The sequence below is a fragment of the Mirounga angustirostris genome, unplaced genomic scaffold, assembly GCF_029215605.1.
Source record: "Mirounga angustirostris isolate CCGP_5_RB_7025 unplaced genomic scaffold, mMirAng1.0.hap1 SCAF_3, whole genome shotgun sequence".
NCBI classification, from domain to species: Eukaryota; Metazoa; Chordata; class Mammalia; order Carnivora; family Phocidae; genus Mirounga; species Mirounga angustirostris.
In genome coordinates this window covers 150715953-150731378 of record NW_026991711.1, presented here as the reverse complement: position 1 = coordinate 150731378, position 15426 = coordinate 150715953, and the positions used below count along the sequence as shown (strand labels likewise).

General features: G+C 37.3%; 1 protein-coding gene and 1 pseudogene across 1 annotated transcript in view; both read left to right on the top strand.

The window, feature by feature from the left end:
- The window catches only part of COL5A2 (collagen type V alpha 2 chain), a 142918-nt gene that overhangs the window by 87605 nt on the left and 39887 nt on the right, over positions 1-15426 (top strand). Inside the window, exons 9-18 of the mRNA XM_045868367.3 lie at positions 550-594; positions 1591-1644; positions 2041-2094; positions 3642-3695; positions 6611-6664; positions 9204-9257; positions 10221-10265; positions 10951-11004; positions 14054-14098; positions 15216-15269. Of these exons, the coding sequence (XP_045724323.1) occupies positions 550-594; positions 1591-1644; positions 2041-2094; positions 3642-3695; positions 6611-6664; positions 9204-9257; positions 10221-10265; positions 10951-11004; positions 14054-14098; positions 15216-15269 (513 nt within the window). The remainder of the gene's footprint in view (positions 1-549; positions 595-1590; positions 1645-2040; positions 2095-3641; positions 3696-6610; positions 6665-9203; positions 9258-10220; positions 10266-10950; positions 11005-14053; positions 14099-15215; positions 15270-15426) is intronic.
- LOC135363903 (heterogeneous nuclear ribonucleoprotein A3-like) lies at positions 6673-9046 on the top strand (annotated as a pseudogene).

Here is a 15426-nt window from a genome sequence, read left to right as displayed (position 1 = left end):
AGCCTATGTGGATACTTTAAATGTTTGTTATGAAAGAAAGAAATAATCCAGAAATCTCAGTGCCATAGATAATTTTAAACTTACATTTAATATAATCTAGTCAATATTGTTGATAGCTTCCTAAATCTTTAATTCAATGTACTCATTAAAGCTATAAGAGTTATCTGCCGTGATGCTGAAGAATGCAATAGACAGTTTGAGAATTACTTAACTGCCTGCCAAGATTTTTCTTTTGTTGGATATTCTGGTTTAACAGAGCCACCCCTTAAGCATGCAAATGTTCTTGTCCCAGAGGCACTGGGTGTATACCGGCATATTCTTTTTTCTCTTTATGAGAGTGAAAGTATGTATAAAATCATCCCAAATGTTGCCCGAACCTTAATCTTCTTGAATTTTGCTGCATTCCAGATGAGTACAAATGGAGAATGTCATCATCTTTCACTGTCAAAGCTTCACTTTTCCAGATTCTAAGCCTGATTCAACATTTTTGAACTCTTTGGCCTAATTGTCATGAACACTATGCAACTTTTATTCTCATTTGTTTTTAAGGGTCCTGTTGGCCCAAGGGGACCTCAAGGCTTACAAGGGCAGCAAGTAAGTCTTTTTATAATTAAACTACATACTATAGCAAGATAAAAACAAATACAAATAAGGTCTCTGTGACATGCGTGCTTTCGGCTGGCCTTTAAATTTCATATTGTAATGCTCACTTTGAACAGGCTGTATTCAATTAACTTCTATTCAGAAATATATGCCGCATGTTTTTCAAAGTTTCTTCATGGGGTTAAAGTTTTATCATCTGGTTTCTTTATGTGACTGGCCTCAATACAAAAGATTTTTATATGCCTTTGGTTCTGAAATAACAGATCATTATCTCATGTCATAATGAAAATTCTCCTAATTGGTTATGTGCTAACTCTGAGGCTGTGAAACCAGATCATTGAAGGCCACCACCATGTGGTATTAGAAATCACAGCCAAGGTAATCACTCCATGGGATCTTTACAAAGAGTATAATACTATCTTTCTGTAGCATGTCAAATACCAATCAAATAGTGTAGAGACATTTTTAATTTTTGTAGTGATTTGACGGGCAGTAGGAAATAATTTTTCAAAAGAAAGGGAAAAAAAAGAATTCTTAGCTCTGTCAAAGATTTCGTATTGTCATTATCATGTGTGTGGAGTCTTACTTCAAGCCATTTTATATTACTGCCCTGGATGAATAGAAAACTGTAGTTGTTGATGGTGATGAGGAAGACGATGGTCAGGATCATGATGATAAGTACCACCGATGGAACACTCCCTCTGTGCAGCACTATTCTAGGTTCTTAGCATGCAGTTGTTATCAAGAGAGCTGTAACAGCTTAATGAAGTAGGTAGCATTATTATTCTTATTTCACAGTTAGGAAATTGAGGTTTAGAGAGATTAAGTAACTCCCCCAAAGGCACAGAGCTGGAATGTGGGAGAGCCAGCAGTTTAAGCAATTGCACTATCCTGCAGGAATATATGATTTAGCATTCTGTTTTCTTTGGTTTGTATATGTAATTTACATATAATTATATTTATTTGCATATTTTATTCCAATTTTAGGGTGGCATTGGCCCTACAGGACCTCCTGGTGAACCTGGCGAACCTGGACCAATGGTAAATGTCAAGTAAGCGTGTAGACCCAATCAAAGATGGGTCCACCATCATAATGACATTGTGAGCTCTTTCTTTTGTCAGCCCTTTCCTAACGTAGCGAGAAATTAGGGTCCAGTTCAGGAGGCCAGTATTATGTTTCTTGTGGCAGAGTATTTAAATTCAGAGGCTTTGAATATGGTTAGCAGACCATGCCAAGATACTTGCATTTGTGAAATTAAAATTTTTTCCTTTGAGTATGTAATCTGAGGCATGCAACATAAAATTCAGAATATAAATAAAGCTGTTTTCTCTGAAGTTTTTCATTTGTCTCAAGAATATTTTAGATTATATCATTGGTAGGTAGAGGCAAATATAAGTAAATCTTCTTTTTTCCCTTTCATTTTGCTTTGTTATTAGGGTCCAATAGGTACACGTGGACCAGAGGGCCCTCCTGGAAAACCTGGTGAAGATGTAAGCTGCCTGCCTTCATTATGCTTTGCAATTTTGAAGAGGTTAAGAAGGAGCTACAGTGTTAACATGGATAGTATTCATTAACTCCCAGTGTATTTTCCTCGCTCTTAGCTTTCATTAAATGCACGCAAAACTGGAGAACTCAGAGTGTAGTTCTACAAAAATCTAAAAGTATTCTTAATTTCGATGGTTTTATATTATTAGGTTCTGGTTTTTTCTTGCATCTCCCCCCACCCCAAGTTTTCCATTCTGATTTCTCCATAAGATATTAGAATTGCTGTCACCGCAACTTTTGCTGGTGGAAACTCTGAAGTGAACTTAAAGAAAAATACATTGCTCTGATGGCAAAACATCATTATGAGAGCTTCATTAAGTGGAATTTTTTAATGTATTAATAATATAGTTCCGATATTGCTCTCCAATGCTGAAAAAGCCATTTCTTCAATTGGATTTTTTTTTAAGATTTTATTTATTTATTTGACAGAGGGAGTGAGAGAGGGAACACAAGCAGGGGGGAGTGGGAGAGGGAGAAGCAGGCTTCCCGCGGAGCAGGGCGCCCGATGCGGGGCTCGATCCCAGGACCCCGGGATCATGACCTGAGCCGAAGGCAGACGCTTAACGACTGAGCCACCCAGGCGCCCCTTCAATTGGATTTTTAAAGTTAAGACTCAACTTCAGGGCGCCTGGGTGGCTCAGTTGGTTAAGCGACTGCCTTCGGCTCAGGTCATGATCCTGGAGTCCCGGGATCGAGTCCCTCATCGGGCTCCCTGCTCGGCAGGGAGCCTGCTTCTCCCTCTGACCCTCCCCCCTCTCATGTGCTCTCTTTCATTCTCTCTCTCAAATAAATAAATAAAATCTTAAAAAAAAAAAAAAAGACTCAACTTCAGGTTTTAACAATGATAACATGTGATCTAAGAACAGGATACAAAAACAGATTTGATTTTCTGGATTTTTTTTCTTAGTTGTACCAAAGTTGAGGATAAATCATGGGTAAACCATTAATTTCTACGTGATACTAAAACAAGTAAATATTTTCTCTTTGTGTCTCAAAGAGATTTATTTCAGCAGATTACATTGAATTTGGTCATAAAGAAAATATGTCTAGTAGTTCTTAATTATTTTATCACAAGAAAAGAAATGACAAGTCATGTTCTAAGAAACTTTTAATTCAGTGCCACATGTTGATATAGAATTTCATAGCATGTACCTGTGTGTTGTATCTGTGTGTAAATTTTGATGTTTGTAAAAAGGTGAGCTAGGTCAAATGAGTATAATTTATATTAATTTCTCCTTCGGATAAATTAATGAAACCTTCACACCTGACTTGCTATAATAGATTGCCATCAGAAATAGAGCCCAATCTCACTTTTACACTGTTTAGAGCATTGGGCATGTGCTTTCTTTTTTTGGGGGGGGGGGGGCGGGTCATGAGCTTTCTAAAAAAGACTTTTATCTGCAATTGACTTGTCATCTAGTCTCAGAAGGGAGCATTTTAATCCTGTTTGCCTCCCCCTCACCTTGTGCGTTTTGTTTTTTTAACCTTAAAGGGTGAACCAGGTAGAAATGGAAATCCCGGTGAAGTGGGATTTGCAGGATCTCCGGTAAGTTTATACTTATCAACACAATGCCATAGAGGCAAACTTTGAAAAGGAAAGAACATTAAAATTACCTTGTAATTCATTATATACATGTGCACTAGACACTATCACCAAGATATGTTCCCTTCTGTCATTGTGAAACAGTACATTTTGCTAGAGTGATAGCTAATTCCAATTTCCTATTTTGCATTGGCACCATATGAATAATCCTCCTAGAGCTAGATAATTATTTCATAACCTAACACGGATACTCTCCAAACTGAGTGTCAAATTTACAAAGTCACCAATCGGACCTATTTCTATTTCACAACTTCCTAATCCCATTATCTTTTTAATATTTTTATTTTATATTGTTCACTTGTCAAAAAGAACAGCTTGAGAGTTTATTGATTTGTTTTTTTATATGCTAGGGACAATAAATTATGGACAGGATGCCTCTTTGGCTGCTCCTCAAACCCTCATGTTGGCTGAAATTTGTTGTTCTGGACCCTAAAATCTTATGACAAAATACACTGATGGCCAGCACTCCTAACATAGCTACTTCTCCCCTTGGCTTACTGCAGGGACCTGTCCCTGGTAACACACTCCACCAGAATTCAGGACCTGGGCCACTTGACCATACTCTAAACCCACCTCTCTGTCCTCACTCAGGTTACTTTGATAGGCCCTCTCCTAGGATATGTTACACAGGCAATGGGGAAAATTAGAGATAAGCAAGCAAAAATCTTCTTAACATTCTTGCTCTTGAAGTTTCTCCTTGTCTGACAACCCCTAAACGGATTCAACCTTCTACTTCCTACATTTCCTATACTCTTCTGATGTTCCTTCCCCTCAATACAACCAAGAGTACTGAATTATTCTCCACTTACTTCCTGAAAATTGATGAAGTTCAATGCTGGGATTTTTTTAAAAAACAAATGAGTGCTTATCTTTTAAGGGAACTTATAGGACTCCAAGGATTATTTAGTTTCAAATATAAAACCAGTTCTCCAGCTCCCTGCTCTCTCTCTTCCCTTTCCTCCCCCAGCAGCCTGGGGAGTCAGTGCAGACCGAGGCATGAGGTTTAATTAGCACAGATGTCCACGTCAGCCAACGCAGGCTCGAACATCCCATCCTACTGTGCTTTCGCACATCCTCTCGGTGTGGGCCCTCTGTGGGGAGGAAGCAGGCCCTGCCAGCATGTCGCAGATGCACCCGGCAAGTTCTGTGCAAAGACACATGTGATTGGGGTGTGATGACAGTCTCGGGTCAGCAGAAAGAGAAAATTCTATGAGTACTAGTACATCTGGTTCATTTTCTTGCTGCACTAGAGATATGTAATTGCATGAGAATTCCCTTACAGACCACAAAAACTCAAAGTTAAGTAATTATTTGAAATAGCATAGCTCAGTAATTCTCCTATAGGCTGAGTGTATGGAGTTCCCTGCTCCGGAAGGAGGGGGAACAAATATCAGTAAAGGGGAGCATTCCAGTGGACAGACCTACAGGAAATGCTTGAAGTGAAGAATTCCCAAGCAGGGCTGCATAAACAGAGGAATTAGTGGAATTTTATTTGTTCAGAGAGACATGGTTTGATGTGTCCTGACTGTTAAAACCTCTCCTTAAAACATTACAGAAACATTCTCCCTGCAAGAGGTCACAGAGGAATGATTGCTTTGCTTTTATCATATGAATTTCATTTATTGAGTAGTTAGTACACAGTGAATGAAGGCAGTGATGTACAGAACAGAAGATTTTGCCATCTGTCTGAGATTGTGTTAGCACAAGAGAAGTTCCTTAGGAAAGGTTTAGGAGAAGTGCTATGAGTGTTAAGACAAATGTTAAATCATTTCTTCAGTTGTTTCTTCAGTGATTATTCACTGAATGCCCACTCACCAGGCATAAGGCTAAGTACCAGGGACATGCAGATTAATAGTAATGGTTGATAATAATTGATACATGAATCTACGCTAGCAATGTACTCAGTCTACTGGTGCCAGTGTTAATGGCATTCAATTCAAAACCAAATTAATGTGGACAATGAGGATAAGTGAATAATTAAGTCACTGGGTCCTTACCTATTTTAAGAGGGTATGAGGAAAAAGTTGCAAGCATCATTTCAAAATAGTTATACCATTTGCATTTAATTTTCTGTTTGATTCCTATTGTTTTTTAATCTACTATGCTTAGGTGGAGGATGCATAAAATTAACACAAATTAGGGAATTATTGAGTCTAGGATCCAATTTGTTCTCTCCATAATTCTTGACCAACCCTTCTGTTGGATATTTCCTTTCTTCAGTTAATCTTTAAAACAATCATAGATCCATAAAACTTCTCCTGAACATTTTACTTAAAATAATTTTGATCACATTTTAATGTGATCTTTCTAATCCTATTCTGCTGCCAATATTTAGTAGTTCAGAGAAAATAAAACACCTTGATGTGTACAGACGTATTTATTCTTCTACCACAAGTAAAGCACAATATAGAGAAAGCATAGTTTTCCTTAAGTTCCTTCCCTGATTTTTTTCCACATACAATTGATATAGTTGATCCAGACATTGAACACGTTGACTCTGGCTTATTTTCCTGTATTTTGTCTGTTTGGGTTTTGTTTGTTTTTATGTTGTTTTGTTTTTTGCTACTAATTATAATACAGTGATATAGTTTAAAAATTTGGAAATGTCATCAAATCAATACCTGGCACTAATCCAGGTCTTTGTGTAAGTCATGTTTCCATTCCTAACAGTGAGTTTTCTTTGCTAATTTTGATCACGTAGGTGTATTTTGACACATGAAAGTATACTGCTCCTTTCTCTTCTTTGATATTTTGCTAAACAAAACTATAGTATTAGATTTTTGGAGAACAAAATTATGTTAAACAATTTCCTATTCTTATTAATAACTCTCAAATGCCTTACCTATTTTTTTACACAGGGAGCTCGAGGATTTCCTGGGGCTCCTGGTCTTCCAGGCCTGAAGGGTCACCGAGTAAGTTCAATCCTTCATAATCCTTTCAGATACTATGGCTTATTGAGTAGGGTCTGGGGAGCATTACCTTCAAAATCTATACAATTCTGTTTGTCAGTTGTCCTTAGCTGGCTCTGGTCTCAGTATTCATCTGTGGTTGCCAAATTCACAATACTTTTTTATATTTCCTTTGAATTTCATTTGATTGTATAAACAAATATATTTTGTGTTCTTACTATATGCTGGATACTGTACTCCAAAAGAGGACACAGTGATGAACGAGGAAAATCCATAGCCTCAGCCTCAGGCTAATGAGGGTTACGGTTACAAAAAGACTACATAATGACTACATAGTGGAATAAGTGACATGATACTAGAGAGTGCTAGATCATGGGAGGGGTCCAGTCAGCCCAAACTGGGGAGGCCATAGAATGCTTCTCTCTTTATAACTCAAGATAATTAATATGTAATTATTATATGTTATGTACATATATAGAAATTACATATCACTCAAAATGGAGGTAAGACCTCCATTGCAGCAACAACGTGTGCTTGACCACACAAGGTTGATGGGCATGTAATGGAACCAAAGAGAGCCATTTCTAGAAAGGATTCTGTAAAGCCTGATGCCCATCTAGCAGTGAAGAAAGTTTCCATCAGCGGTATTAAAGAAGATACAGAAGAATAGAATCTGAGAGACTACTTCAAAAAGTATGGCAAGATTGAAACCATAGAAATTATGGGAAAAAGGCAGACTGGAAAAAAGAGAGGATTTGCTTTTGTAACTTTTAATGATAATGATGCAGTTGGTAAAATTGTTGTTCAGAAAAAGCACACTATTAATGGGCATAATTGTGAAGTGGAAAAGGCCCTTTCTACAGAAATGCAGTCTGCTGGATTACAAGGAAGTCATGGAGGTAGATCTGACAACTTTGTGGGTGGTGGAGGAAACTTTGGTGGAAGGTGAGGCTCTGGTGGTGGAAGTGGTGGCAGCAGAGGTAGCTAAGGAGGAAGTGATTGTGGCAACGATGGTGGTGGTCCTGGTTATAGCGGTAGAGGAGGCTGTGGTGGTGGTGGACCAGGATATGGACACCAAGGAGGCAGATATGGTGGTAGTGGTGGAGGATATGATGGTTACAATGAAGGAAGACATTTTGGAGAAAACTATGGTGGTGGTGGGTGCCATAATGATTTTGGAAATTACAGTGGACAGCAGCAATCAAATTATGGACCGATGAAGGGGGACAGTTTTGGTGGAAGAAGCTCAGGCAGTCCCTGTGGTGGTGGTTATGGGTCTGGTGGTAGAAGTGATGGATATGGTAGCAGAAGGTTCTAAAAAAACTCAGAAGAAAAGGCTACAGTTCTTAGCAGGAGAGAGAGTGAGGAGTTGTCAGAAAAGCTGCAGGTTACTTTGAGACAGTCGTCCCAAATGCATTAGAAGAACTGTAGAACTCTGCCACAGAAGGAATGATGATCCATAGTCAGAGAAGTTACTGCAGCTTAAACAGGAACCCCTTCTTGCTCAGGACTGTCATCACCCCAGTTTGCAAACAGTGTAGCTATGGATTAATGCAATGTAGTGTCAATTATATGAGGTCTTTTATCTGTTATAGCTTTTGCTTTTTCGTTTCATTACATCAGGTGTAGTGCCTGGTAAATTGTGGTAGTGCAGCCAGGAATAAAAAGTTGAAAGATTTGTAACTTTTCAATATTTGTGTAGTTCAGTTTTTCTACTTTGTGTAGTTCAGTTTTTCTACATTATAGTACAGAAACTTTAACAAAATGCAGTTTTGAAGGTGTTTCCTTGTGAGTTAACAAGGAAAGAAGAGTATTGTTAATTACTATTTTGTATGAATTTTGCTAAAATTAACTGTAAAGAAATACTTGCTGACTTGCAGTTTAAGGGAAATCTATTCTCCGCATTTCCAAACCATGAAATGAATGGGTGAGAATAGGTATTTGTATGTTTGCAATATGTTTTAGATAAATAGAATTGGGTATTTGGATTAGCATATTTGTGAATTTAATAGCATTAAGATTTACTCTGAAATGAAAGAAGATCGCAAAATTCCAGAAAAAAAATTACATATCTATCAGTCTATCATCTATCTATCAGAAAGCATGGCTGATATTTGATAAGTATATACTGGCTGTCCTCTGTTTTGAGTAGTTGAACTTCTGATTAGAATGCTTGCTGCTATACTAGTTATTAATTATTTTGAATGTCTTCCCTAGCTATAACCCATATTCTATAACTGTATAACCTCCACAATTACTTGTCTTCTCTAAAACCACCATAGATTTTTCATTTGTAGCTATAGATTAAATTTCTGTGAAGTCACAAAAATCTGAAAGGTGAGGACATTGCAAGTTAAGAATGGTACTTTAATTTTCTTTGAATAGGCTTTCAAAAAATGTTGAGAATTTGGAAACATTCTGGGTAACAACTTTAAATGTCTGTTTTTATAAGACACTTTCTGTGAGCTTATTTTTGGTTCTTCTTTTATATATCTGAGAATAAAAAAAGCAGTAAAATACAAATTTATATTTTTCTTCTTAGGGACACAAAGGTCTTGAAGGCCCTAAAGGTGAAGTTGGAGCAATTGGTTCCAAGGTAACTGTATAAAACCTAAATCTAACATCACCATTGCATTTCTGGTTTGTTTCAAGTGCCTACCAACTTTTCAGAACGCCCTTAAATTTTGGAGGAAAGAGGAGTATAAAAAAAAGAGATAGTTGAGTAGATAAATACAATTTTTCATAGATGAGTGGCAATAGATTTGGCAGGATACATGACATGACTTAACTTTGCCACCAAGATTAGACATCATGGCACTGGGTTTCTGCCAATGTAGGATGGGTGCTTTCCTCACATGAAGATGGTACTATGAATTCACCTTCTAAAACACAGTCACTGTTTTATTTCTTCAAAAATATCTGAGAGGTTTAAATAGTTTATTAGCTCCATTATTTAGTACCCTTTTGATTCCAGGGCCTTCTAGCCATTGTTTCTTCCCAAGATGTGTTTATGTTTCTAGAGGAAGAAAGAGACCATAAAAGAAGTACAAAAGACTTTTTATTGGGAAGCATCATGTGAGATATATGAACATATATACATATATATATGTGTGATGTATGTATGATATATGTATGTGTATATATATGTGTGTGTATATATATATGCATTGGCTTTAATTATTTTATTTTTAAACTTCTTATAATCTTAAAGGAATATTAGTCAATTTTAGCTTTCTGAAGTTTTACTTGGACTAAAGTATTATCAGACATAAACATATAATTACCTTTTTGATACTAATTAATGTGAACAGATGTGATAGTTTCATCAATCTTGTTTACATCCTCACTTTTATTTTATACTTTCTTCTATAGAAACTAAATTGCCATTGCATTTTAAGAAAAAGTAATACAACAGAATTTTGAGTTCCTTCATTTCAAGTATGCCTTTCAAATGCTCAGTTTGAAAATACACTTTTAAAATGACACACACATGGAAACAGTGATATGAATATCAGTTGTAGGTTTTTCGTACTATAATGTAATCTCATTTTTGCTTTAGGGTGAAGCTGGCCCTACTGGTCCAATGGGTGCCATGGGTCCAATGGTATGTATCAATTTAATTCTTTGGTGTTTTTTTTTTTCTTTTTAGTCTATATAAAGAGAATGTTTAAATGGAAAACAAAACGACATGGAGAAAATATGTTAGCTGATGAAGTAATCTTGATTACCAGCTGACAGACAAGCACATCCAGAGAATTGCACCCTTTGAATAGAAAAGACTTCTTGCATTTCATTGTTTTCCTTAATCATTTAACGCTCTTATTCTTTTTCTATAGTTAGTGTTCACATCAGGATTATTGTAGATTTAGCCCATTTTGGCTACATTAATTGAAATCTATTTAGGTAAGAGGTGGTAGGTTATGTATCCCCACAGGTGGAGATTTTTTTTTTTTTTAAGATTTTATTTATTTATTTGACAGAGAGAGCACAAGCAGGGGGAGTGGCAGGCAGAGGGAGAGGGAGAAGCAGACTCCCTGAGGAGCAGGGAGCCTGATGCTGGGCTTGATCCCAGGACCCCGGGATCATGACCCGAACTGAAGGTGCTCACTTAACCAACTGAGCCACCCAGGTGCCCTGGTGGAGATTTTTTCAAACCCAAAGTTGCCCCTAGAAATACTACTGTTTGGTAGCCAATTATATTGAGTCTCAATTGAATTGAGTGATGTAGTCAAACTACCTTAGAATTCAAATAAGATGCTTCAAAGGTGTTTTTTCTCTCTCATCTGTAGGGTCCAAGGGGAATGCCAGGAGAAAGAGGGAGGCTTGGGCCACAGGGGGCTCCTGTAAGTATGCATATTTCAACTCTCTCAAATGAACTGAATATGTCTTTTAAATGAGAATATAGTACTGGTTGCCTACTTTTTAATTTTTCAATTTTCTTCCTTGCTTTTTATTTTGAAATAATTTTATGTTTACAGAAAATTTGCAAAGGTAGTATAGAGAGTTCCTGTGCACGCTTTACGTAGCTTCTGTTAATGTTAACATCTTATATAACCACAGTACATTTGTTGCCTGCTTATATTAATACCAAAGTTAAGAAAATTATAAAAAACCTATAGCAGCATGGAATATAGTCCGTGGAAAAAATATAAAATTTGGAATAGTAGTAAAATTATGATAACAGGTACCATTTATCAAGCAGTTATTATATGCCAAACATTCTTCCACGCTTTACTTCATATTCATCACAATCCTGAAAGGTAAGTACTATGAGTGTACCCTTTTTAAAGAGCTGAGTTTCCTGGTCATCTGTCTTTGATTTATTTTATTATTTTTAAAATATTTTTTATTTATTCATGAGAGAGAGAGCACGTGTGAGCAAGAGCACGAGCAGGGGGGAGGGGCAGAGGGTGGGAGAAGCAAACTTCCCACTGAGCAAGGAAAGGGCTCGAACCCAGGACCCTGAGATCATGACCTGAACTGAAGGCAGACACTTAACTGACTGAACCACCCAAGCACCCCTGTGCTTTATTTTACATGTATAGATTGAGAAATGCCCTTGCTGTCTGCCTATGTACCTCGAACCTAGCTAGGTAGGGGGCATATTCTATTGATTCTCTTCACAGCTCTCTGAAGGTTAGGCTCTACTTGCTAATATTTCAACCTTGCAGTTCATTATATTGCACCCACTTTAATTTGGACAATTAAGGACTGCACCTAGCCTCTATTATTATGGGATCTTATCATCCCTATTAGTATTAGGAGTCCCAGGTTTACAGCATCCCCTGCTGTTACACCTAGCTACAGAAGACAGCCACTTTAGAATTTCTCAATAGTACCAAAGTCAGAGCCCTGGTTGGGGAGAAGTGAGACCCTTTCACTAGGCCCTTGTATCCCTTTGAAGATAAAGTGTCCTCTGGAAACGTAGAAACTACTATAGAATGTAGTCGGCTGTTGCTTATCCATCCTTCCATGGTATATCCGATCTCGTATGTTCACTTCTCTGTGCTTTATTCTACTCTCTGCCAAGGCAGTTTTGGCATTGCTACATCACTCAGTGTGGGCCATTGCTCTTTCTAAACCATCTCTCATGTTAACACCATTTTTTCAGAGTCTTCATCAGAGTGTTAAATACGTATCATGGGAGAGTATTTCCATATTATTAAAGTTCTCCACTTTATGTCTTTTCCCTCACGATCCAGTACCCTCAGGACCTACTTCCACACATTCTCTTTTGGATTCTGCCTCTACATGATGTAAGGGACTCATAGCTCCTTTGGTGTGTATCTTTCCTCTTTTATCAGAAGCAACTTTTCCTCAACTCAGTTATTTCGTGACTTGATGCTAGTTATTGATCTGGTGGCTGAGCAGCAGGGGCAGGTGGTGGTGGTGGTAGCATATATTGTCTGGTAAAGTAGAGGCTTCCGCATTATCTTTAAGTCAGGAAGAATAAGCTGTTAATGGTGGGAATTTCTACAGGCCCACAGACTTCGGAGTTGAGATTTCAAAGTTCCCAATGCCAAATTTCATTCCTTCTAATCAAGGGTCCTGACCATAGGGCATAACAGACTTTCTGTGGTTTAGAATTCAACCGTCTCAAGAGCTCTTGAAGCTTTATCAAGTCCTGGGTCCAATCTTCAGCTTTTTCTTCCCTCTGATTGTAGAAGATTACAATATCTTAAAGTGCTTCCAAGGAATCTTATATTGATGATAAATCACCATTAGCCTTTCAATGTCTTTCTCCAATGTATTCATTCAACAAGATCCATGCAATTCCATCAACTTGATAATTGCTACTTCTTCAAATCCTTCACAAGTGTCTGAGCTATGTACCCATAGCCCTTTCTCTTATGCTTGTGCCCTATCTCAATTTGCCACTGGAGACAATATCTATTGCTGCATCGCCCCAGGATGTCAAGAGTGAGTCATACTTCATCTAGATAGTCAGTGAGGAACCCAGCTTTAAATTTCCATTTTAGAGTCTGCTTTCTTATACTTCTTCTGGCACCAATGGTATTAGGATGTCAGGTCAGGTTTCCTAGGAAACAGCATCAAAGCAAAGACTTGTGTGCAGGGAATTTATTGGGGAGTGATCTCAGAAGCTACATTTGTGAAGAAATGAATAAAAAGCAGGGTTTGTCACAAGGAGAATTTAAGCTGTATACAATTACAACAAAGAGCCCAGTCTCCATGAGTTGTCAGTTCCATGAGAACTATGGGGTTGGGATGGCTCATCAGACTTGTCTTAATGTGGGGGGGGGGGGGGGGGGCGGCGGCCAATCCTTTGTACTACTGCATTGACCTTGGAAGAGGCATAACCTCGGGAGTGCTAACTCCTTTGCTGAGGGCAGTTGGTGGGAGGGTCTTAACTATGAGCCATCAGCTTACAACACTTCCAGCAGTGGTAGAATGATTACTTCAGTGCTGAAGGAAGATCTAGATGATCACCATAGCATTCACTACTACTTAATTTCCTGTGTGTGTGTGTATGTGTGTGTGTATGTACTTTATTTTGCTGTTCTTTTTACGAGGAGCACATTCCTCCTCTGAGTTAATCTGCCTATTAGAAAGACTGAGGTGTATAAAATTTCATTGTCTTTGAGTTCATTTGATTGCAAATCATACATTCAAATAAAAAGGATCATTTTAATCAGTTCCATTTTTTTTCAATCTTGATTTTTCTTTGTTATTGTTGTAAGGATGGGTGTGTTTATTACTACCCTATCAATGTTGTACAAAAATGTATTTTTATTGCTATTGACCCAGTTGAGGTTGTTGTCAGTTAATATTTATTCTTCAGTTTTTAACATGGAAATTTTTATAAAACAAGTGAATTATGAGCAAATACTGTAGAAAATGTAATTTTACCTTGTCTCTTTTTCTCCTAATTAGGGACAACGAGGTACACATGGTATGCCTGGAAAACCTGGGCCAATGGTGAGTTGTACTACTTTCATATTCACTTCATTCATTTATTCTTCCATTTGTACATTTGTTAACATTTACAGAGCACTCACTGTGTCCCAGACACTTGGAATAAAAAGGTGAAAAACACATAGTACTTATCTTTGGTAACTGCCTTGTCTATCAAGGAGAGATACATCGATTAATATTGTAGCATAATGCTGTTGCTAGGTGCTACGCTGTATAGTGTAACGTGAAGTTCAAGTATGGGAACCTACTGGTACCTAGACCTATAGTGAGATACAGATATTAAGGAAGACTTAAAGAAGAACAACTTTCAAGCTAAGTCTTGAAAGATGAGTATATAAAATGAGCTGTAATATAGCGTGGTCTATAGGATGGATAGATGAAAAAAAAACAACATGAGGAGCTCAGGAAAATACAAGGAGGGTAAATCAGACTTGAAATTATTTGCCCTTAGGCTCTTTCGTGCCTTTTCTTCATAAAAAGGAAACAAAAAGATAGGAGGAAAAAATAAAAATAGTTTAAAAGGGATTTTATTACTGTAAAACAGATGGAATTACAATATAGTCCTCAAAGAAGAATCAGGATAACCTAGAATGGAATTCCTCTTGCACTCACTCATTTCCTTTAAATCTGGCCTTTTAATCAATGGTTTAAACTCTATGCACACCTTCCCAAATATGGGATAGTGACAAATATCCACATATTAGCCTGAAAAAAATCACTCTAAAATACCCAGATGATTCTTAAGCATCATTTTTATAAAGTGCAGTCCTGGATTTTGGTACAAAACCTAACTTTCTAAAAACTGTATCACTTGGTTAGCACAAAGAAAGTTCATCTCTCAAGAAGCAACTGTTTCAAATAATTTGTATTTGTGACTGACTTATTCTCTAATACACTACAACAACAAGTGTTTAACACCACTGGACATGGCTTTTAGCACTATTCCATACCAATGTTGGAAAGCACTTATAATAAAATGACATTATCTTTGTGATTTGAAAGTACTAAGTGGATTAATCCTATGTGTCAAAATACAGAATGTTGTCAAAGAATGAAAGATGACTCAATCAGATATTGATTAAAAAACATGTCTGATCACTTTTCTGGTTTCTTTTAACAGGGTCCTCTTGGGATACCTGGATCGTCCGGTTTTCCAGGAAATCCTGGGATGAAGGTAAAATGTTAATATATTTAGCTCTTGATTACAAGAATTACTTGATTATATGAATCCTGAAGTGAAGAATGGCATTTCCTTAATTGTATGGAGGTTGCTTAACTAAGGAAAAAGCCTAGAGCATTCTCAGTGTCTATTATGGTAGGGAAAAAAATAA